This window comes from Oreochromis niloticus, linkage group LG12 (assembly GCF_001858045.2).
Source record: "Oreochromis niloticus isolate F11D_XX linkage group LG12, O_niloticus_UMD_NMBU, whole genome shotgun sequence".
Taxonomy (NCBI): domain Eukaryota; kingdom Metazoa; phylum Chordata; class Actinopteri; order Cichliformes; family Cichlidae; genus Oreochromis; species Oreochromis niloticus.
In genome coordinates, this window is record NC_031977.2 from 1,286,546 (window position 1) to 1,311,324 (window position 24,779).

General features: G+C 40.4%; 1 protein-coding gene across 5 annotated transcripts in view; it reads left to right on the forward strand.

The window, feature by feature from the left end:
• fkbp15b (FKBP prolyl isomerase family member 15b) overlaps window positions 1–13,165 on the forward strand; it is a 30,342-nt gene extending 17,177 nt beyond the window's left edge. For 2 of the 5 annotated variants that reach the window (XM_019365928.2, XM_005472887.4), the window contains exons 19-30: window positions 168–270; window positions 1,743–1,826; window positions 2,342–2,513; window positions 4,197–4,333; window positions 4,481–4,636; window positions 4,739–4,891; window positions 5,324–5,416; window positions 5,738–5,851; window positions 7,907–8,014; window positions 9,391–10,058; window positions 12,345–12,453; window positions 12,638–13,165. In XM_019365928.2, coding sequence (XP_019221473.1) covers window positions 168–270; window positions 1,743–1,826; window positions 2,342–2,513; window positions 4,197–4,333; window positions 4,481–4,636; window positions 4,739–4,891; window positions 5,324–5,416; window positions 5,738–5,851; window positions 7,907–8,014; window positions 9,391–10,058; window positions 12,345–12,453; window positions 12,638–12,715 — 1,975 coding nt within the window. In that variant the 3' untranslated portion in view covers window positions 12,716–13,165. The remainder of the gene's footprint in view (window positions 1–167; window positions 271–1,742; window positions 1,827–2,341; window positions 2,514–4,196; window positions 4,334–4,480; window positions 4,637–4,738; window positions 4,892–5,323; window positions 5,417–5,737; window positions 5,852–7,906; window positions 8,015–9,390; window positions 10,059–12,344; window positions 12,454–12,637) is intronic. The other 3 variants (XM_025896983.1, XM_019365930.1, XM_019365929.2) reach the window with 3 other exon arrangements.
• Window positions 13,166–24,779: the final 11,614 nt, after the last annotated feature.

Consider the following 24,779-nt stretch of genomic DNA (forward strand, 5'->3'; position numbering starts at 1 on the left):
TCTAGTTCTGTTTAGTTGTCTGTCTCTCTGTCATGTTGCAATTTGATCTTAACAGTAACAAAGCAGTCCCATATAGCCTAAAGAAAGCACGAGGGAAGCTTTGAGCCTGAATCTGCTTGATGCAGATGTGTGAAATGGGTGGTGGTGTGATTTTTCTTTTTTTTCAGGTATATGGAGCAGAGTCACCTGATGCTGGAACAGAGGAATGACTCCCTCAAGTCATCCAGTGAACAGAACCAGGCGAGACTGCTGCAGGCTGAGCAGGACAAGGTGAGTCTTTTTGGTCTTTAACGAAACAAATAAGGCTGTTGGCTAATTTTTTGATGTTTGTGGTGACAGACTTCCCTTTTAGTGAACGGACTAAAAACTTAACAGGAGATGTGTTGGACTTAAAGTGGTCACATGCAGCATATTACAGAGTCTGCTGATTTTGTGGCTGGCAGCTGCGGGTCTTCACAATTGAGATTTAAAGTTTTTTTTTTTGTTTGTTTGTTTTTTTTAAATGTCACTCATTATTAAGAAATAACAAAGTGAAACATTCTTGACCATTCTGGCGTTTCTGATTTCTACCTAAGATTAAGTTTCATTACTAATGAAACAGTCAGGGCTCCTTTTTCCGTTGAAGACACAAAAAATGTTTGAAATAAACCAAGGTAGAAAATGTCATCTTTATTTTAGTGTAACTGTGTTGCCATTTATTTTCTCTATTCAATGGTAATACAGATATATAAGGAAAGACTCTTTTTAGAGACTATTAGAGCGTTTACTATGAACAAATAAACAGGAAAGTTATATAATTATATATAATTAAAGTCTTTTTAATTATAGGATCAGTATTTGGCCCACTGCTTTTTATTCTGTATCTGGCTATCATAAAACATTAAAAACTTAAACTAAATTTTTAAAAAAAATTTTTTGATGTGGTGTGTAACTTGTTTGTTCGTATTCAATGTGTGGTATTCGTCATTTGTCTTTCAGTTGTCTGCCCTGCCTGACTGACTGAGTAACGTACTTATACCACAGGTTGTGTTAGTTTTGGGTTAGATAGCCATGACTTTGGACACGCTTTATTCCTATCATAAAGGTTTTCAGAAGAATCAGGTTGTGACAAAGAGTCAGGAGGACTTTCCCTCTCTGTGTGGTCGACATTTTACTCCAGTGAAAAATAGCAATTCCCAACCCGTATGCCAAAATTCAAAAACATTAAGTAGGTTAGCAAAGGGCACAATGAACTGTTCCTATCTAAGTTGTGATGTACTTAAACACGAGTCAAATCATTTGTTCTACAGTTAAAACAAAACATATTACTGTGCAGTACCTCTTGAAGAGTGGTAGCTGTTGTAGTTTAATTAAAAACCAACAATGTTAGTTAATATAGTTCCATACAATATCAACCGATTCCACAGAAAGTTCAAGAGGGATGCACTGATTTATTTACATGGAGTGTAGTTGTAATTTTTGTTGTTGTTGTTTTTGTTCTTAAAACCTGAGAATAAATGTTGGTAAACTGTTTCTGATTTTTATTGTGATTTTGTAATTTAATTGCTTGTTAACTGTACAAAGAGTCTGGTGTAAGTTTAATAACGTGGTGTATTTGTTGATTCCAGCCTGCCTTCTAATTGTGCACCTATAGTTTGTACGTTTGTGTGTCACCAGAAGATTGTTTGTAGTTTTGACTTGGTTAAAGGTTTGCTATCTGCTGATTCCACTCTTTTCCAACTGCTCTTTTCATTGTATTCAAGCTGCAGTGCTGCTCTGAGGAAAAACTCCTATTCACTGCTCTCTCTTCTCAGCATCCTCTGCCTCTGGACCTGGGCTCTGGCCAGGTGAGCCTGTTTCCTCTGTGTAGTGCCACCAGACTGGGGTCAGCTAGAATCTGCAAAATAAGAAAAAGCATCTAGAATTATAATTGATGTTTAAAATACAGGAAGAAAATGCTGCCTAAAGCATTCTTTTTTTGTTATGCTGTAAGAGAGCGCAGCTGAAAAATTCATAAGACTGTAAAGATTCATTTCCACGTCATTTCAGACCAGAAAGCACAAACTTTAGCACAAAGAACTGTGAGAACCTCCTATTTCATCCCAATCTGACTGCAGCCACTGGATCACCCTCTTTCATCATCTTTCACTGGCACCTCAACTAACCTTATTTCTTTTTTTGTCCTTCTGCTTCCTTTTCATCAATCAGCGCTCACCATTTTCCTTCCACAGGGACACACTGCTAGCACCAGCAGACACTCATCCAGGCTTGTTTCTTTGTTGTTCCACCATCTCTGTGGCTTTTATTTTTATATAGTGCCACCAGTACATCTTCCCCTCTCACCTCTCGCCAACTCCCTCAGGTTCGTCTAACAGAGGACCTGGCTTCAGCGGCAGCGCGGGTGTCTCAGCTACAGCTTGAAGCTTCAGCTCACCAGCAGAAGGCCGCAGAGCTGCAGGGTAAACTGAGCACAGCACTGCAGGACAGCGAGAGCTGCTGCCAACGCATCGCTGCCCTGGAAGCACAGCTGGAAGGTGGTTGTGTGCTCATTTCAAATACACTTTGTGCCTGATAATTTTAAAACCATTTAACAAATTGTGCCTTTTTATGAATATCAGAATTTTCATTTTTTGGTGGTGCAATCAGAGAGGCTTTAATGCATTCAATACAGAGTCTACCTCCGCAGATATTATATCTATTTTGTTAATTTAACATTAGTTCCCAAAAGTCATCTCAAAGTGCCTGATATTGTGAGGTGATGAGATTACAATTAGCTGAATGCAGTGGGCAAAATATTTACAATAAACCCCGAAAATGAGCTCAACAAAATCCAGCTGCCATACAATCAGAAAGTTTTATCCATGTCTCTCTAAAACATCTTCAACAGAAAAACGTAGTGATGATTTACACAGGTTTAACTGCTTTATTGTCCTGTTGTTTAAACTTGGGGCAGCTGATCCTGAAGCAAGAGATGTTGGACATATTAGACATAACCTGGAAGGATAAGACTAATTTTATTTATAGACTGTACGAATCCTTTCATCAGATGAATACATTTCATACAATTTGAAAGTGAAGAAACAAAAACAACCTGTATAGAAAGGTTTGAGCGCCTCGAGAGAGCTCTCTCGCATAAAATTGCCTAAATCTGTAACAAGCTTGTATTATGGATTGTTCGTAGTCATCATTAGGTCTACTGCTAAGATATTAAAATATTCGCCAAATGTTTTCCTAACAATCTGTCTCTGAATCTTAAATTGTCTGACTTAAAGTAGAAGATTTTTTTTTTTTTCTTTAACATAACAGTTTCTTCACATTATTATGACAGTTAACAGGAATAGTTGAGGTCACACAGAAGCTTGAAATTATGTTGTTAGAAAAGGAAATCAGAAACTATGTTTTACTGCAAAACATACAGCAGCCATACTTGCACCACTACGAACAGAAGAAAGCCTGTCCTGTATCCTCATAACATTTAGCACCAGAAGTTTGGGCAGCACGGGGGCACGGTGGTTAGCACTTTTGTTGCCCCACAACAAGAAGGGACTGGGTCAGAATTCTTTCTGTGTGGCGTTTGGATGTCCCCTGTCTGTGTGGGCTTTCTTCGGGTACTCCGGCTTCCTCCAACAGTCCAAAGACATGCAGTTAATGGGGTTAGGCTAATCGTTGATTTTAAATTGCCCATAAGTATGGATATGAATGCTGGCTGTCTCTGTGTTTGCCTAGAACAGACAGATGTCACGGGGGTGGAAGGAGGCTGACCTGTCCAGGGTGTATCTCACCTTTCACCCTATGGAAGCCTGGATGGATAGATGGTTTTAAATTTTTTAATTCTCTTTGAATTCTCCATTCTCCCATGCAGAGAGCCCACGCTTTCCCTTTTGCTGAAATGGAGAACAGCCTCACAGTGTCCTCGTGGTGATTTGGAAAGTTCTTTCCATGCCTTAAATCTTTTGTCTTTCCCATTCCCTGTAAACTTGCGGCCAGAGCTAACCAACCACACAGATATTTTCCCTCCCAACGTTTAAGCTAAGAGTGTTACTTTAACAGAAACGTTTCATTACAAAAAATATGCATGTGTGACATCAGCAACAAGAAAATCAAGTCAACCCTGTGTAAGAACATCTAGTGCTACATGAAGAGCAAAGGAGAAAATGTCAGACCATTTTTTTTGAAAGATGGACCAGACTAACCATCTGTGTGTTCATGTATTTCAGAGCTGAAGGAGGAGGCAGAGAGGGTTCAGACTCAGTACCGCTCAGAGAAACAAAGACGCAGAGAGACAGAGCTGAAAGTGAACACCATGGAAGAGGAGCTGCAGGACCTGAAGACTGACAAGGAGAGCCTAGAACGAGTAAGCGGATTTCATTCTTTTGTGAATGAGTTACAGCAATACACAGTCACCATGGAAACAAAAGGTTTTCTGATCTTGAATTAATTATAACAAAAGTTTTTGAAATCAAAAATGGATGTCTGACAAAAAGGTTTGCCTCACATTTAGGTGCTTTCAGAAAGAAAGAAGAAATGGCAGGCGGAGCGTCAGCGTCGGGATGAGGAGGTGGAGGAGCTCCGCAAGAGCAGCCAGCAGGAGCTAGACAACCTCCGAACTCAACTTCGCAAGGCCAGGACTAGCAGTGACAATGCTGCATCGGAACAGGTCACATCTCTGCACCCAGCCCAAGGGCGATCACATCTTCTAAATCGAAACATCAACAGAATGTTTTGTGAACATTAACGTTACTTTACATGCGTATTGCAGCTGTCTCAGCTGCAGGCAGAGCTTGAGCAGGAATGGAAGAGCAAGTGTTCCCAGATGTTGGCTTCAGCTAAAGAGCAGCACAGCAGAGAGCTGGCTGAACTAACAGAGCAGAGAGAGGGTCTGCAGGACAAGTTAACCCAGCTGCAGGAAAAGGTACATGAGATTGTGCTCTCATATCATCTTATGATGTTCATTTTACGCCCTTTGGCACTTCATGTAAAGCACTTTGAGTTGCTTTGTCACTGAAATGTGTTTAAAAAAACAAAAGAACAAAACTTGCCTTACTTTTAAATGAATCTCTTAATTAACGTAGAAATGTGAAAAGTACACTGACCTTTTATAGATTATAATTATTATTATTATTATCATCATCATCATCATAACTCATCATTCATTTAGTAACTAGCAAACATTCCACATATATAATATAATACTACCACATCTTTCATTACTGCGGTGTCCTGTGCCACTCGGCAGTAGTTTCTTCAATTGTTCACCTTAAAGTTGAGAAAAGTTTATATTGGGACACGTCCACGTTACATGATGTGGTGCCGAATCATGTTTGAACTCTCTTACTGTCAATAGTTTACAGCTCTGAAGCAACTGAGAGACTCAGAAGAACATAGTCTGCTGCAGCAACACAAGCAGAATGAGGAGTTGCACGCCCTTCAGGAAAAAGTAAGATGGGTGACTGCATTTCACTCATCTTGTCTAACAAGATTAAATATTCATTATTAGACTTCACTTCCCTGGAATATTTAGCCCTTTAACACTGAGACTGTGCTGGTGCCGAAGCTGTAGCTGAATCTTGACATTTTTACCTGAGGAAAAAGCAGAGCTACACAAAATCCTGGTTTCAAAATTGATGTTAATAAGTGTGGCAGGGATTCCTCTGTTAGTTTCTCTGGGAAGTAACTGGTAAATGCCTGTTATGACTGATTACAACCATACCGTTGTGATTTACATTACATATATTTATGTCATGTTATTCTCTTCAAGTACTCAGCCTTGGAGCAGCAGGGAGTGACTGTAAGACAGAAGTTGCAAAGACGAGTGGCAGAACTGGAGAGCAAACTGGAAGAGCAGGAGCATTCCGGAGACACTGCAGCAGAGGTGAGAAATACAGGAAATCTTTTAAATAGAACAATTAATAGAAGGTGCAGTGCAGCTTCGACTTCATCTGTCATTTTAAGAAGCTATTTAGCTGATAGAAATCACAGAATGAAAATCAGAAATGATCAGCAGTAACTCATTAATGCCTCCAGATGCCAGTGCAGGGTGCCGTAGTCTTAGTTCTCAGCTTGTTTTCCATAAGACGAGAACTGCCTGATGTTTCCAATCCAGTACTGGATTATGATGTTGAGTACGTCATGTTAAGTATAGGTTGAACCATTTTTAAAACCAATTTTATTTATTATATTGATGTGTTGAGAGATATTGTCAGGTGTATCTGGTAACTTTACCCACGCAACGTGTACATTATAGAAAATGCTGCATGTTTGGCAGAAATTTGACTTTTTCTAAGGGAATTTTCTACAGGGAATCTTTTTAATGTACAATTTAACACACACACACACACACACACACACACACACACACACACACACACACACAAAGCTGAGATTTAAATGTAAATATAAGCAGAATCCAATGATTTGTAATAACATACAAAAAGTTGTTATGGTAAAAAATAATTCCCAAATAAAGCAAATTGTTTACTCTGCAACATGATTGCATATGAAACGAGCTTCCTAGAGTCTGAGAGAACAGAGTCTTTTAGAAGTAAAGTTGGGGAAGGGTCCCAGACTTTGAGAGGCTGTGTGGGCACATAGTTCAACAGTTTAAAATAATATTTCTACATGCACAACTGTAAAGTATTGGCTGATTTTATAATATGTGTTACAGAATATCAGTAAAAGAATCACAGAGCAGTGTCTGTACACAAGGCACGGCACGTAAAACCCGTATCGAACATTGATGATGTTCAGATCCTGTCACCTCTGTCACACCTGCAAAGGCCCCACTGAATGATATATGTGTGCATACAAGTTATGGAGTAATGTTTGATTTCATCCAGATGACTTGCTTATTTCAGCAAAACAGTAGCAGACCTCATGCTGACTAGTGTGGGAGCATCGTGGGTCTGTGTCGAGTCCTAAAATGATGTGCTTATATAGAAACATTTTGGCCATTATGAACACAAAGCTTTTAAGCTGCTGAGCAGGTAAAATCTGGAAAATATGTCCTGGGAAAATAAAATTATTAAAATCTTCCTGGCATGAAATTTACATTTATATTTAACAAAATCTCTTATATATTTTCAGAGGCCTAATTATAACCTAATTTGATTTAAATGACTAATGTATTGTTTGAAGAGACACTTTGTATAATTAATGTTTAATATCTTGAGATCAGTTTTTCATAAAGGGTTTGTATCATAAATAATGCTTCAGTAAATACATTTTCTCACTCTGTTTTCTACATAGAATGGAATGAATATCTCCGTCTTTATTATGAGAAGCACACAGTTAGGACAGCAGGTTACGCTAAGAAATCAGTCCTAAGTAGCTGAGACAGAAAAAACATTCTTGAAGTTTCTTCTTTTTAAGTCGCTTTTCATCCATGACCTGGATGACTGAGAACCTTCAGACATATCTGAGACATCAGGTTCAACAGGAAATCTGAAGTGCTGATTTGCACCATAGTCACTGTTGCATAAAGCTTAGGTCAGAGGAGTGATGGCTCTGCAGCTCTTGTAAAATCAAACATCATTAGATGAAATGTGATGAGTGAATATAGTGAATAATATAGAAAAATAGAGTGAGGAGCGTGAAATACAAGATTATGTTCATGCTCCTTTTAACTGAGACAGCATGACAGATCACCATTATAACCTTTCTAGTACATTCTGATCGCTGAATATGATTAATGTGTGATTTTTCTCAAAAGTAGATCTGATTTTGGGACGTAGAGTTTTTTTTTGATTTAGTCCTAATAATACCAAACACATGTTCTCAATCATAATCAGTGGGTTTACTAAAGTGGGTACACATCATGGATCACAGCTGAGGTGAAAGTTTGCTTATTGATATGCCCATTAGTGAGATGCTGTGTGAAGTCTAAGGCCAGTGCATGCTGGGACATAACTCATCGTTTGTGTTTTTGTAGGTGAAGCGTGTGATGAACGGAGTGTTCCACTCACTGCGAGGGGAGTTTGATCTCACTGAATCGTACACCGGCCAGGCTGTGCTGGGGGTGATTGTCACTACCATTAAGGTAAAATCCTTTGTGAAATGATCAGGAGCCACACAGCATTTGAGCGTCAGTCGTAGCGCCTTTATTCTGAAACACTTCCACTTAGGGATGGGTATTGATAAGATTTTCACGATTCCGATTCCATTTTCGATTCTGTTTAACGATTCGATTCTTTATCGATTCTCTTATCGATTCTTTTTAAAAAAGGAGAACACTAAGGTCGATTAGCTTAGAACTTTGTTTTATATCTTCTCTTTGAACAAGATAGAAATTTAGGAGTAACATGGCCTTACAAACCCAACAGTGAGATCTTAAGAGATCCACAGCCTACGGCTCTTCAATGGGGTGTCACAGGGTCCCCAGGAAAGAAAACTGTAAATGTAAAATAATGAAATAAATATTCTTCTGTAGCAATAACAAAGTATAACATAAATTATTCTGTAGCAATTACACAAGAATATCCAGTAATGTCCCTGCCTACAATTAAACACATTCACTTACCGAAAATCAGGGGCATCTGCTGTGGCACATGGGTGCAAGCCTTTGACCACAAACTTAGTCACTGCTCGGTGACATTCGTCTATCCTGGCCTGAAAGGAGACGCTACCGGTAGACTGCAGCGAGAACTGCCAGCCAGACTCTGTTTCTCTCATCATGGTCACCTAAATGCACAGTAATGGCAGGTTTTGTAATAAGGCAGATCGCACTAACATAATATGCACTGTTAGTTGATTATTTACCTGCCGTATTAACGGGAGAGGACGTGCAAACGTTACCGCTGCTGCTGGGTTGAGATTCACGAGTCCGGAGCGGAATTAAAAACACGACATTCATTGACGCTGCGCAACGTGGTGACGTCATTCGGGGCGACTAGAATCGATAAGGGAATCGTTTGCAAAAATGGCAAACAGTTCCAAGGAATTGAAACAGTGGGAACCGGTTCTCAACAAGAGCCGGGTTTCGATACCCATCCCTACTTCCACTGCTTCGGCACCTTATGTTTAACTGGGAAGCCAGCTTTGCAGCTCCATCCCACACCACACACACCACTCTTTCCCCACTCCAGACCTAAAAAGGGGGAGAGTTCTTTAGTTCCAGTTCATTGCACCTGTCCCCTCTGGGCACCGCCCCATGAGCTTACCATACCACCCCTCCACTGCAGCAGAGCCAGAGACCACACCCCTAAAAATTCAGAGTTCTTAAATGCTTGGACAAATCATATTTTTGGTGTCTTACATCACCACAGGTGGAAAGGCTTTGTTCATTTATCCGTATTGTATAATCACAGCACTCATCTCATGATAATGGAAGTGTTTGACTGGCATTTGGTTTTGAATCACAGAATTCTAGAAGCAGACAAAGTGGCCATTAATGTGGTTACTTTTTTCTTCTTCTAGAATGTAACTCTGCAGCTCCTTAGTGCCAAAGGCGGGTCTGCAACAAGACCAATTGCAAAAGATGAGGAAACAGAGGAGGAAGAGGAGAAAGAGGAGCTTGAAAATGTGAAACAACAGGAAGAAGAACCTCATCATAATGTGCACATAAATGGAGAGACAGAGGTCAGAAAGGAAGAGAAGGAGGAGGAATATGTGGCTGATTCAGATTCTCATCAAGTCAGGGAGACTCGGAAGGATCAGGAAGAAGCAGCCGAGGAGACGGTGAGCGAGTTAAACACAACAACTAAGGCAGAACATTCAGAAAGCACAGATATCCATCCAGTTTCAACGACTGAACTTGAATCTGAAGAGATGACAATAACGGCAGCACCAGCAGCAGAGTGCGAGGTACAGGAGGAGGAGGGGCAGCAACCTGCTTCTGAAAGCTCTGCAGAAGATAAAGACACCAGCAAGTCTATGGATCCAGATGAGCGTTCACCTGAGGATGGGCAAGATGCTGTATCAGAAACAAATGCTGCAGTGACCAGCGAGGCATGCGTGGACAGCTTGGAAGAGGATGGACAGCATGTAGGAGAAATAAATGCTGCTTCTCAGAAAGCCTTTGGACCCCCATCCAACCCACCTCCACCACCGAGTGCACTTCAGAACACCTCGGGAGAGGACACAAGGTGAGTACGGGCCATCACAGCTGATGGTAAAGTTACTAGTTTGGTTTTGTGGCTCTGCTTGTCAAAAGAAAAAAAAACACATTGGTCTCACTATAGACTGAGAAGCTGCGTCCATTTTTCATATACACTTCATGGTTAATGTTATTCCAGCCAATAACAACAATATGTTTCAATATAAAATTATACACACAGGACAGAGTGAACATCATTCTGATACGTGGTTGCTTTAATTGTGCAAAGTCACCTTTTTAGACTGTAGTGGCAAACAGCTGTCAGTAATACTGAAAAGTTTATCACTGGAAGCCAATGAATAATGTAACGTTAAGCGCATATGGTGTGTTAAGAAGTCTGAAAGGCTAACAAAAGACTTGTAACTTGGAACATATTTATGTCCTCATTACTACTGACATGCCCTCTTGCTAACTAAGGCTACGTTCACACTGCAGGCGAAAGTGCATCAACTCCGATTTTTTTTTTTGACCCTATGCGACCCATATCCGATCATGGTATGACTGTGTGAACGGCACAAATCTGATATTTTCAAATCCGATCTGGGTCACTTTCGTATGTGGTACTGAATCTGATACATATCTGATGTTTTAGAAAGCGACTGCTGTTTGAACGGTCATGTCGCATTAAATCCATCTTTTACGTCACTGACACAAGACAGACGCCAATTATCAGCGCCGGAGAAGCGCCCGAGAAGACATCGCGAACGCTTCCTGGCCATCCAGTGTAGATGTTAGTGAAACTGTTGGGAAGACAGTGTGAATATTTTATTTGTACTGTATAATCTGCAGATTCTGACAGAAATCTGCAACTATCCTTTGAAGCACCGCTCCTCTAAAACTGCAATAAGGATAATTATTAGGTTATTTACATTATTATGTAAATAACAAAATAACTTAAAGCAAAAATTGGGAAACGTAAAGTCTGAAGTCTTTATATTAGGGGTCATCAGTCAAACAATATTGTTTGCTCTGGGTCTAAACAGAGCGCGTTGTGTGTGACTAGAGCTGGGCGATATAAGATTTTTTCATATCACGATATGTTTTTTTTAATTTCAGGCGATAACGATATATATCACGATATAAGCCAAATAACTATATTTGTAAGATTTAAATGTGCCGTTGCTCACAAGTAAAATGTGAAATAATCAGCAGCTTGTTTTGATTTAAATATTTATTTCCCATAATAAGTTCAATAGGGTAGATGTACTTAAGGAACATGAGACTTCAGTTTCAGATAAATAAAGGCAAATATTGCAAACTACACAAAAGGCAGCCGCTAAAGCGTTTAAGTTTCAAAATAGAACAAACAAAACAGACTAAATTGTCAATTCCACTTAGAAACAAAATATTAATTCTAAAAATAAATCTTAGGTCGTTTTACAGAAGAACAGACAAAATTGACTAACTTTTGTCAATATCAAATAAACTGAGAACTAAAAGGAAATTCTCAATCTCTCCTTGTTGTATAGCTTAGCTTTTCAAACAGTTTTAACAGTTACTTTAGTCTGACAAAAGCCGAATGACGAATTAGCGCTTTCAGTCAGAGATTGAGCATGCACCGCTTTATTGTATTTCCAGACTTGCTTTTGGCACAATTTACAGTGCACGCTACTCTGTTTTTTGTCAGACTTGAAATAGCCGAAATACCTTCACACTACGGAACTTCTGTGGCCCTTCCGTTCGACAAGCTCTCCGGCATTGGAACCATCATCTGTTTTTTCTTCGGTAACCTTCGCTCACGCTCTCGGTTGATTTTTCTCTAGTCGGCAAACTCATTTCCTTCATTACCCGGGCTGCACAGCTGCAAAAACAAATACACATGTGCGCCTTGGCGCTTGTGCTGTACGTAACAAGTCACGTAACGTGACGCTGCGGCTGTGATTGGTTCGGCTCTGCGCTACTTAATTTGGATTGGCTGTTCTTTTTTTTTTTTTTTTTTTTTTTTTTTTTTTTTTAAAGAGGACAAGAGAGATGAGGCCTATCGCAATAGTTTAATTTTTCTATCGAGAAAAAGTTATTTCGCAATACATATCGTTATCGTTTTATCGCCCAGCTCTATGTGTGACGTCTTCTTTTGCGCATGCGGGCCGCTTTGAGCGTTCACACTAGAGCGCGTTTGCTGTCACATTTTATTTGCAGTGTGAACAAGCAGACAAAAAAAACAGATTTGATCAAAAAATCGGAATTGAGCATGTGAACGTAGCCTTAACGCTCATATAAACTCTATCCTGCTGGCTTTATTGCCTCGCCCCACTTCTTTCTGCTATTTTCTCAGTCTGACTGGGAGAATTGATGAGGAAAATGGAGAGGAGCCATTTTTCCAGAACACAACTCCTGCCAATCCTTCCGCAGCACCCAGCGAGGAGGAAGAGGAAGAGGAGATGGTAAGGAAGGATCTGTAGAGTTCAGGCAAAGCTCTCAGATTTGATTGAGCGCTTTTAACTCATCCCACTAAACCCAGCCCTTCCCCTCTGTGTTGTGTCAGAGATGTTATAGCACTTGGACAGTATTTGTGATTTTCTTCTTCTTCTTTTTTTTTTTTTTTTTTTGCCTCTGCTTTGTGTCCAGAGCCTAAAGGGGCGTCCACCACCTGCTCCTCTGTTTGGTGATGATGAGGATGATGATGATCTGGACTGGTTGAACTGACATGGAACCAGAACACTATTAGTCTGCGTCTTTTAATTTTCAAAGCTACAAACACTGCAAGGTGTATCAGCTGTGTCTCCACGGTAGAGCCGTGAAGGCGAAAGAGAAGCTTCTGCTGATGGACTGGGCAGAGGACGGTCAGCCTAGCTCTGCAGCTCTGTGTGATCCTGGTCATTGATCGGCTGCTGCAGACAAAGCAAAGATTCAGTCTTGAAAGCCTGTAATTAGAGGAATCTAATGAAATACCTTTCTGTACTTGTTTAATAACAGTTGATGATGCAATCAGTTCAGTCCCAGATTTTAACGTGGCAGATTCGCTTGCAGGAATAAATGATTTCAGACTGTACTCACTTAGTTTTTAATCACAGTTTTAAAAACTGAACTTTTACATACTTTTGTTAAGCTGATATTAATTTCAAAAAATAAATGATCAGAGATATGTGGCCTTTATTGACTCTCTGGTTCATTGCTGTGTGTTTTACAATTTTACTGTTAAGTAACTGTTTAAGTTCAGTCCTGGCTATTTCAGGAACATTTACTGAAGTGAACATCATCCTTTTATTTACCTATAAAAACTATTGATTGGTTATAAGTTAAAGCACAAAGCATGATTACCTCTTTAGTGGGATGTCTGCCAATAACCAGGAGAGGGAGCTCTAGACCCAAGGAAAGCTACACTGCTGCTGAGTAACTGAAGGCGCCATCAGGCTGACGAGCAACCTGTAGGAAAATGTGCGCTCGGTGTCAAATGAAAGGTTGCAGGAATTAGTGAATTCAATTCAAATCTGAGGAAAGCCAAAAATTCCTAGTTTTCCTTTTTGCTAGTTTTAGTTGGCGTGAAGTGGACCTTTAATACATTTAGTCTGTTAGGGGGTTCCAATGTTAGCCTGTGGAGTGTTTTCAGTGCTCCAGTACAGCAACTTATATTTAAATCTAGCAGCTTTAAATTCCATAAAAATATGGAAAGAAAAAAATATATACACACACACATATATACATATATGTATATATAAACTAATAAATGAGTTCTGAGTAGTTATTTCCAGTGGGATATAGCTGTCAAATTTTCATTGGCTCATTGTTTTAAGTACAGTTAGTGACTTGGTATTTTTTCAAGGCTAACATTCAGATTTTTCCCAACATAAAAAACATGTGGGACTAATAAACTGAATCTAGCTTTGATGTTACAAGTCCTCAGAAAAAGCATTTTTTTAGCCTTGCTTTCCCATGAAATGTTAAGCATCAGGCAGTTTACTCCAGGTCAGTTTTTATGCACCAACTCATAGTTATTTTGTATCAATTAATGCTGAAAATAACTTTATTTGCATACAGAAAACAAAACAATTACAGTGTTTTTGTACACCATATTTGGTAATTTATGAAGGAATGTATAATTTTATCTTCATACTCGAATAGGTGCCGTTTTATGAACGAGTATGTGATTTTTAGCTTTAGAATATGACACTTGACAAGGGCTGCAGTTTTTAACAGATCTTAGATTAATCTGGGTCTCAAAGATGATGGTGATAAAGTGAATAAAAGCACCAACATTTATCCACCCTGATGTCCTCAGAGGGCCTGTAACTGTAAATTTTCATAGTATGATGGTACAAAATCCTCAGACCTGAGAGGATCAGGTGGGAACTTTTCTACTTTTTGTTTGATTTTTCTAACATAGCCACTCACCAGGTAACTGTCTTTAAAACAGGCCAAGCTCCTACTGATCCTCAGCATTTGTCTGCAAAAAGGAAAGGAAAAAAGCATCACTGTGACATTTATAACTAAAGGGAAAATTTTTTATTTTTTTACTATTTTCAGTAGTCTTTATAAGAGTTGTCATAAAAACCAAATAACTGCTTATGGGAGAGAAGTTAGCGTTCATGGCTTTCTGCCAGACGGGGTCTGAGAAAGTGGCATTTAAACCCAAAACGTGATCTTAAACCTAAACAAGCAGTTTTGGTTCTTAATCCTTACCAAACTGTGACTCAGAACTGAAATTAATGTGTTGGGACCATAATGTGTTAAAACACTGGCGGATTAATCTAGTGAAGTTGCCCCAACATGTCACACCTTGGCAGAAAATATGCTCACAGAGTTGACAGTGCATGACAGTGCACAAATCAAGCTATGAAAACCAATGAATTGCCTGTAGACCTCCAAGACAGGACTGTAAATGAACAAAGTTTGGAACCACCAGGACATTCACACCACCTGAATGTCAAGAGCTATGACTGGAGGAAACCAGGCACCCTTCACCAAAAGGCCAATACCATCCCTACAGCAAAGCATGGTGGGGGCAGCATCATGCTGTGGGGATGATTTTTGGTAGCAGGAACTGGAAAGCAAGCCAGGGTTGAGGGAATGATGAATGCAGCAATGATCAAAGACACCTTTGATGATAACCTCCTCAGGACCTTGGATTGGGGCGAAGCACGTGGCTGTGATGCTCCCATCCAATGTGACGGAGCTTGAAGTTCTGTAAAGAGGAACTGGAGAAAAAATACACCAAGCTGAGCTTGTAGTGTCATCCTCAAAAAGATGTAAGACTGTAATTGCTGACAAAGATGCTTCAACATATTATTGTGCAAAGGCTGTGAATACTTATGTACATATTGTATTTTTTTTATTTTTGATTAATTTTTTGAATTTGATGCAAATTTTTTTCACTTTGTCATTATGGGATGGTCTGTATAGACGTCCATGGTGAAAAATGAATTTAACCCATTTTGGAATAAGGTTGTCCACAGTTTAAGTGGAGCGCTAACTTGGTGGAGGAGGTGTCTGTCTCGCGAATCCAAACTGGGAGCTGGTTGCACAGAAGATGAGCCTGAACTGGATATGGTCCTATGAGCAGGGGTGCACATAAGTGGTCCGCAGGTGCGCATTTGCTGTCAAAATACAAGACGCGCACCAGATAAGAAGTTGCAACAGGCGTTTGCGTACATAAGATTTTCTGGAGGAGGAAAAACATTTGTTTAGAACTCTTAAAGATGTCGAAGAAGCAAGCTCCTTTAAGCAATTACTTTGGTGTTCCTCCACCTCCAAAGCAATGTCAGAAGGAGTCCGAACCGCAAAAGAAGCGCGTATTCTCGGAAAAGTGGTTGCAGGAGGTGAGCTGGCTTCAAACAAATGATGAACGCACAGAGATGTGGTGCAGAATATGCCGTGAAAATCCCACTCTAGCGGACAAAAACAGTGCCTTTTATATGTACGCAAACGCGCGTTGCAACTTCTTATCTGGTGCGCATCTTTTATTTTGACAGCGCATGCGCACCTGCGGACCACTTATGTGCACCCCTGCCTATGAGGTCTTCAAGAGTTAAGAGAACATGGGGCCTGATTATTCAAGACTTTGTATGTGAGGAGCAGGATCTCATATTTGACTCTGGATTTAACAGGGAGCCAATGAAGAGAAGACAATATGGAAGAAATCTTCCATCTCTTTCTAGTCCCTGTCAGTACTCTTGCTGCAGCAGTTTGGATCAACTGAAGGATTTTTAGAGAGTTGTTAGGACATCTCAATAATAATGAATTACAGTAGTCCAGCCTAGAAGTAATAAACACATGAACTAGTTTTTCAGTGTCACTCTGAGACAGAATGTTTCTATTTTAGAGATATTGCACAAATGCATATATGCACAAATATTAAATATATTTGTTTAATATGTACTTTGAATGACATATTCTGGTCAAAAACGACTTCGTGATTCCTCACAGTGTTACTATTGGACTTGTAGTGGTGACTCATTGCACAACTGAAAGATCAGGGTTGCAGTCACTCATTTTACAGGGAAGATCTTTTTTACTTATGCTGCGCTGACACTTTCTTTAGAGCAGTGCCTCCTTCCAGGCAACACGTACATGGAAAACTGTAAGCCAAACTTGTAGGGGGAAAAAAATGACCCATCTCCGGGTCTGTAACTGGTGAGATTCAGAAAAAACATAAAGCCAAAACATTTCACCTTGAAATTGGGGAAATGGGAAAGATGGGAAAGAACCCAAATCTGCACAAGTTGGGAAGCCACAGTAAACTTAGCTAACAAAACAGCACTACACCGCTGTTATGTTATCAAAAGCATAAAACCATATTTATCAACAAAAAAATGCACTGAAAACAAAGTGGAAGAACGCATGCTACCTTATAAATGCAGTGTAAATTGCTAAACTGAGTGTTCTGTTGTTTAGAAAGAACTTAAGAGTGCCTCATTTGAAGTCTATATTGACCCGGAAATCAGAGGCTGACACAGCAAAGACAAAGAGGTCTGTGACCCTCCCTAGGTCTAGGACTGTTTTTTTTTTGAGGGATTCCGTTGGACAATTCACAGTGAGAGTGGGAATTAGCTTCCAAAGATCAAAGTGCTGATACAAACACAACTATTTTTTGCTGGGTTTAGTCTTCAGTGTCGTGTGTAGAGAGTGCTTGTTGATCACGTATTTCACTGATTACCCTGGCCTCCATGCAGGAAGGCTGGAAATGAATTCTGTCTCAACTCCTCATAAACTTCTCATGTATGCCAAGGATACTTGTAAAAGGACATACTTGTTATTGTAAAGTCATTTCCTGTCAGTTATCCAGCCACACCAGGTACAACAGGAAAACCAACCTAATATAAACTATCTAATATCGGGTCACTATGGTGCAGCACTGACCCAAAAGTCCTGGAAGCAGTTGTTCCAGGACTTTTGGGTCTGGGAGATTTGTACAGTTAAACTACAACTTGATTTTTTTTTTTTAAAGATTACATCCTCTAAGACCTTTTAATCATAAAATACAAAAAAACGGCATAAAACATTATCCTGCGGAGTAGGTCTTTGCTACGAAGGCGTCTATGTGGACTTCAACAAGATTTAGGTTTATTCTAGGTGTCAACATAAATATGAATGTCAGAATATGAGGTTTCACTGAACTTTGTCATCACATTGCTTCATCAGCATGCCTTCTTCTTATTCTCATTTCTTGATGTAACACGATGTAAAAGAAAACCATGATTCATCAAGCAAGGCCACTATTGTCGATTCCCTATGATTTGTCCTGACATTCACAAGCTGTATGCATCTTTACCATACAGTTTGTATGGTAGAGGAGGGAGAAGTGTTCACATGAGCTACGGGTCATCAAACAGCTAATGACTTGTCACTGGTTTCGTGCTTGTGAAAGCCACTTAGACCCTCATCCTTCATGTCTTTGCTTCTGTTGCATTACCTTCAAAAGCTGTTCACTTGTTGCAGAGTATATCCCACCAATCATCTGGTGCCATTTTAACAATGTAATTAGTGCTATTAATGAATGCAATTATTGCTGCCTGATTCATCACTGTTGCCACCACATTGCTCTTTGTCTCCTCATAGTAAAAAGGTTGCTTGTTATAACACCAGCCTTACTGCATGAAGCTTTCTCAGTGCCTGCATAGGTAATCTCCAGGTACACCAGCTTCCTCCCACAGTTCAAAGACACACATGCATGAAGTAAGTTGTCAAAGGCAACAATTTCCTTTGTTTCTCACTTCATAAATGTGGATGACAAATGTGGGACAGAGCAACAGGGAGGGAGGCCTCAACTCAAAGTCAAACTTGCAAGGCTCGAGTCAGAAGAACAGTCAGAGGACACTTTTACTGTTTTTAAACATTAGCTTTCATTTCATTATAAAGAAATCCATTTGATATCATGACTTAGGCCTTCTCTGTGGCTCAGGCTGACAACATAAAAAGAACCAGAGTATCCCAGAGTGGTTGTTTGTGCCACATTGGCCCCTGCTGGCAGTACACAGCCACAGCATACGGGGAGTGATAGTGGAGTTTGGAAAACACTGGAAGTAGGAGAAATGTGAAAGAATGTCAAAGATGAAAAAAAAGGTAAAAACACAGGAAGCGGCTGCAGTGAAAACTTTGATTGTTTTTAAAACTCAGTTTCTCCTATGTGTGTGTTATAGCTTTGCTCTTCTCCATGGCTGGTTTAAGGACCAACAACAGCAGAAGCAAGAATAGCTTTAATACTAACAGCGTTTTGTTTACAAATGAGTTTCCTTGGCTTGATTTGATTGTATAAATTGTATTTTAAAGCTACAGAAACCCAGATTTCAAAAGCATGCTGTCCATTCAGGTTGGTCCCAAATTATTACACCCTAAACCTTGAAGACTTTCAAAGAGCCCTTTGAATAAATGACCTCAGTTCAGTTGAATATCAGCACAAACACCTATGCCTAATTTTAGTTCCCAGTAACACTGAATATTTGTCACCGGGTATTAGTGCGTGCTGCTAGCTACTAAGTAAACAAGTAATGTTGTTAGTTTACCAAAGGAAACAAAATACAGCCAGGCCTTTTTTTTTTTTTCATATGTACAATACCTTATGTGCTGTCATTTCATTAAAAATGACTTGATTTCCATTTACTGTACATGGTTTTCCAGCTTCCTTGGGCACAATGAGCTTTATGTGCTAGTGCCCCAATTCCCGTAGGGGAGCTCTGGAACATTTTGTGTTTACAGCTTTACTGCGATAACATTTTCCCCTCTGAATCACAGGCAGTGCTGTGTGGTGGTGCCACCTTTCCCCTGCCCACTAACAGGACACTCTCTGTCAGTCGGCTACTTTGCCAGCTCCCACACTAAAGTTCCTTTGAAATACCAGTTTGTTTATTCTAGCGTACTAAATATGCAGTGTGCAGGTCAAATAACCTCAGATTTGCTGTAGGGAGAGGCAGCACTTTTTGATGTTCTGGCCTCAGTCATTTTTAGCTAAATCTTGCAAGTGTCTTCAGTTCTGTTTTCACGCTGCCACTTGGTTGGCTTGGCTTTTTCTATCTTCTGATGACATTATGAATCGTGACTCCTCCAGAGTCCTTTTTGTCTGTATCTCCTGAAACCTGTTGCAGGGATGGCAGAGTGAAGCAGTGGTTTCTGGGATTCCAGACCCAAGCGGTTAGAGCTCCCCAAGTGCTGACAAACATAAGTGGAAGTGTGTTACAGAGTGCTAATAGTTTGTTCACACCAAACGTGAAGGAAAGTTTTTCTAATAATTGCCTCCATTTACACCAACCTATGATCTCTTCTTCACCTCTCTGTGCACTGTCCATTGCTTTGGAGACTCTGAGTATTTAAACTCGTCCACATTTCACTCTACTGTTTGTAGCTTCACTCTTATACTTGTCTCTTTCTCATTCACACACATGCATTCTGTCTTCCTACTGACTCACCCGATCATATCTTTTCTCTAGATTTACAGACACTATGCACCTCCTTCTGACTTCTCTATACTTATCCGCCAGCACTCAGAAAGCAAACGTTGTATCTGTAAGAGCTCTTTCTGATTCGCATGCAGTCATTCTGCTGCTCATTGATCAGGACCTCTCTTCTCAGTCTCAACAAGAAACGTTTGTTAGTACATCTGTAAACACCCTAACCCACTGCACATCCTTTCCAACTATATTTCTCTGCATGGCCAGTTGATAAAAGTTCTTTTTCCTTCTTAACTTAGTGCTCAGCTTCACATGCAGTTGTTATCCAAATTTACATATGTTTTCATCTTGGGCATGAATGTCATGTAATTTTGAAATTTGAAATCTATTTTGGATTTTCTTGCACACAGTCAAAAGTATACATACAAGCTCATATAACATACTCCTGCACTCATTAAAAATCAGTTTCAACATTTTCCCAAGGTCTGGAAGAAGACCCAAACTGTCAGATAAGAGGAAACCGGTTAGGGTGAACAACCCAGGAACCAACAAGACTCAAGTGTGCCATGAACTGAAAACTGCTGGAACACTATGTCACATTCACATACATAGTGAAGCAAAATTTCCAGTGCCATGGACTGAGAGGGTGCCGACCAAAAGAGTAGTCCCTACACCAAAATCAGCACCTACAAACTAGTCTAAAATTTTCATCTGCCCACATGGACAAGCCAACTACCTTCTAGAGAAAAAGTTGTATGATCAGACAAGACAAAGATTGAGCTGTTTGGCCATAATAACAAGAGGTATGTTTGCAGGAATAAAGGTGAGAACACTGTATCATCAGTCAAGGATGGTGGTGATAGCATAATGCTGTGGGGCTGTTTTGCTGCCAATGGTACTGGTACATTGCACAGTGGATGGAATAATATAATAATAGGAAAATACACCAGGATTTTTTTCGGTTATATGAACATAACGTGCAGCGGGAGTGATAATAATGCCCATGGATTTTTAACATTGTTTATCCTTTGTGGGTATTGTTCATGAGGGACCTGCGATAGCACTCGGTCCTACACCATGGCTGTAACAGTCACTGCTGAAGGAGCTGCTCAGGGCCTCGATAGTCTCATGCAGGGCGTGAGAGGTGTTGTCCCTAACGTACATTATCTTGGCTAACATCTTCCTCTAACCCACCTACTCTATGTGGTTTAGGATACTGGTCAGGACAGAGCTACTACTCTATTTAACTTTTTCCTTTCCCTCTCCGATTTTATACACACACATATGTATATATATATATATATATATATATATATATATATATATATATATATATGTATATATATACACAGTGGCTTGCAAAAGTATTCGGCCCCCTTGAACTTTTCCACATTTTGTCACATTACAGCCACAAACATGAATCAATTTTATTGGAATTCCACGTGAAAGACCAATACAAAGTGGTGTACACGTGAGAAGTGGAACGAAAATCATACATGATTCCAAACATTTTTTACAAATAAATAACTGCAAAGTGGGGTGTGCGTAATTATTCAGCCCCCTGAGTCAATACTTTGTAGAACCACCTTTTGCTGCAATTAACAGCTGCCAGTCTTTTAGGGTATGTCTCTACCAGCTTTGCACATCTAGAGACTGAAATTCTTGCCCATTCTTCTTTGCAAAACAGCTCCACAACTGCCCTGTGACGGCCTCAGAGGTTGTCTAAGAGAATATTGGGAGCAACAACACCACGAAGTCCAAAGAACACACCAGACAGGTCAGGGATAAAGTTATTGAGAAATTTAAAGCAGGCTTAGGCTACAAAAAGATTTCCCAAGCCTTGAACATCCCACGGAGCACTGTTCAAGCCATCATTCAGAAGGGGAAGGAGTATGGCACAACTGTAAACCTACCAAGACAAGGCCGTCCACCTAAACTCACAGGCCGAACAAGGAGAGTGCAGTTCAGAAATGCAGCCAAGAGGCCCATGGTGACTCTGGACGAGCTGCAGAGATCTACAGCTCAGGTGGGGGAATCTGTCCATAGGACAACTATTAGTCGTGCACTGCACAAAATTGGCCTTTATGGAAGAGTGGCAAGAAGAAAGCCATTGTTAACAGAAAACCATAAGAAGAACCGTTTACAGTTTGCCACAAGCCATGTGGTGGACACAGCAAACATGTGGAAGAAGGTGCTCTGGTCAGATGAGACCAAAATGGAACTTTTTGGCCAAAATGCAAAACGCTATGTGTGGCGGAAAACTAACACTGCACATCACTCTGAACACACCATCCCCACTGTCAAATATGGTGATGGCAGCATCATGCTCTGGGGGTGCTTCTCTTCAGCAGGGACAGGGAAGCTGGTCAGAGTTGATGGGAAGATGGATGGAGCCAAATACAGGGCAATCTTGGAAGAAAACCTCTTGGAGTCTGCAAAAGACTTGAGACTGGGGCGGAGGTTCACCTTCCAGCAGGACAACGACCCTAAACATAAAGCCAGGGCAACAATGGAACGGTTTAAAACAAAACATATCCATGTGTTAGAATGGCCCAGTCAAAGTCCAGATCTAAATCCAATCCAGAATCTGTGGCAAGATCTGAAAACTGCTGTTCACAAACGCTGTCCATCTAATCTGACTGAGCTGGAGCTGTTTTGCAAAGAAGAATGGGCAAGGATTTCAGTCTGTAGATGTGCAAAGCTGGTAGAGACATACCCTAAAAGACTGGCAGCTGTAATTGCAGCAAAAGGTGGTTCTACAAAGTATTGACTCAGGGGGCTGAATAATTACGCACACCCCACTTTTCAGTTATTTATTTGTAAAAAATGTTTGGAATCATGTATGATTTTCGTTCCACTTCTCATGTGTACACCACTTTGTATTGGTCTTTCATGTGGAAGTTCAATAAAATTGATTCATGTTTGTGGCTGTAATGTGACAAAATGTGGAAAAGTTCAAGGGGGCCGAATACTTTTGCAAGCCACTGTATATATATGTATAAATATATATAAATGAATATATATATATAAAAACTCTCTCTCACCCCTGCAGATGGTCCTTATCCTTCAAGCTCGGGTCCTCTGCCAGAGGCGTGGGAGCTTGAGGGTCTTGCACTGGGAATTTTTTACTATTCCTTGGACTGCACTCTTCTGGACAGAGGTCTCCAATGTTGTTCCTGGGATCTGCTGGAGCCACTCACCTAGCTTGGGGGTCACTGCACCCAGTGCTCCAATTACCGCCAGGACCACTGTTACCTTCACCCTCCACATCTTCTCGAGCTCCTCTCTGAGTCCTTGGTACATCTCCAGCTGGTCATGTTCCTTCTTCCTGATGTCACTGTTATTCAGTATCGCTATGTCTACACACAGTGGTCGTCTTCCGGTGCTTGTCTACCGCTACTATGTCCGATTGGTTAGCCACCACCATTTTGTCAGTCTGTATCTGGAAGTCCCACAGAAACTTAGCTCGGTCATTCTCGACCATGTCTACCATTTTGACCTCAGGACTTCCAGGCCATACTCAGCACAGATGTTTCTGTATACTATGCCGGCCACTTGATTATGGTCCATGTATGTCCTGCCTGGTAGCTTCTTGCATCCTGCCCCCAAACCCCAGCCTCTATGGCTCTTGTACTTAGAGCTTGTTCCTGTGCTGCCATGATTAGTGCCTCTAATCTTCTACATCTTCCTGATGTACTCATGGATTTTCGTTGTCTCATCCTGGACTGTGGAACTGACTCCATGCATGGTCAGGAGCTTCCTGGTTTTGATGTCAGTGGCCAGCTTATTATACCAGCAGGGTATCTGACAGGCACAGCAGGGCGTAGGTGTTGATAGCCCCGATCTTGTTCCCACTGTTCAGCTGACTCCTCAGGACTTGCCTGACCCTCTGCAGGTACTTTGTGACTGGACTGTTAATCTGGGATACATTGGCATTTCCTGGGCACTTTGCCGGTGAACCAACACACTTTTGGGCCGATGGCGGCCTGAATGGCTGCTGTACACCAGCCGTACAAGGACTGTTAAAATGTTAAAAATCCCCTACCTTTGCTGTTTGCTCATGCTATTTGAAGAAAACATTTAGTCTGGAAGAAGTGATGAAAAGATGAGAGACAACAATTAAAACTGAGACAAAACTGAGACAAAACAATAAGAAATTAAAACTATGTTTTTTGTGACAGGCTGCTAATAACAAATTATCTTATAAAAAAGTGTTTTTTTTTTTTTTGCCAAGCTGTTTGCTATGCGTAGATTAAACACTGGTTGATGCCTTGCTTTTTTGCAAATTCTGTTCAGTATTAAGTGGTTGCACAGTACTGTATATATGACAAAAGTTAAGGAACCATTGTTCTGTTATTTTATTTTTATTAATTAATTTGTTTTTATATTGTGAAGTTCAGGTTATTACCTGCATAATGAACCTGATCAGTAGGTTTAAATGTGTCGATACCATGAATGCAGTAAAAAAAAAAGCAATTCCCTCTGGGCTTATTTGTTACTGGTGATCCTCTTTATGATTTGATGCATTGATACAATAAGAGGCACTCATTTTTGCCCCTTTTATATAACTTAATAAAAAGGTAAGTTACTTCATTTAAAGACACCGGAGACTACACATATAGCCCACAGAGAAGCTGTTGAGTCACAGCACCCAGGGAAACTAATTGATTAAATCCACTTGCTGCATTCTCCATGCACCATGAGGAAGGGGTGTGACCATCAGGAGCTGCAGCACACCTGCTTATGTCAGACGCACAATGGCTAGGTTATTGCTAGTGCTCTGTGCTCCCAGCTGTCATCACTGCTATTAGATGCTGAGGAGGAATGTGCAGACCACAGCTTCCCTCTGTCCTGGTTCCTGGGCAGCTGCCAGCTGAACCATGACTGTC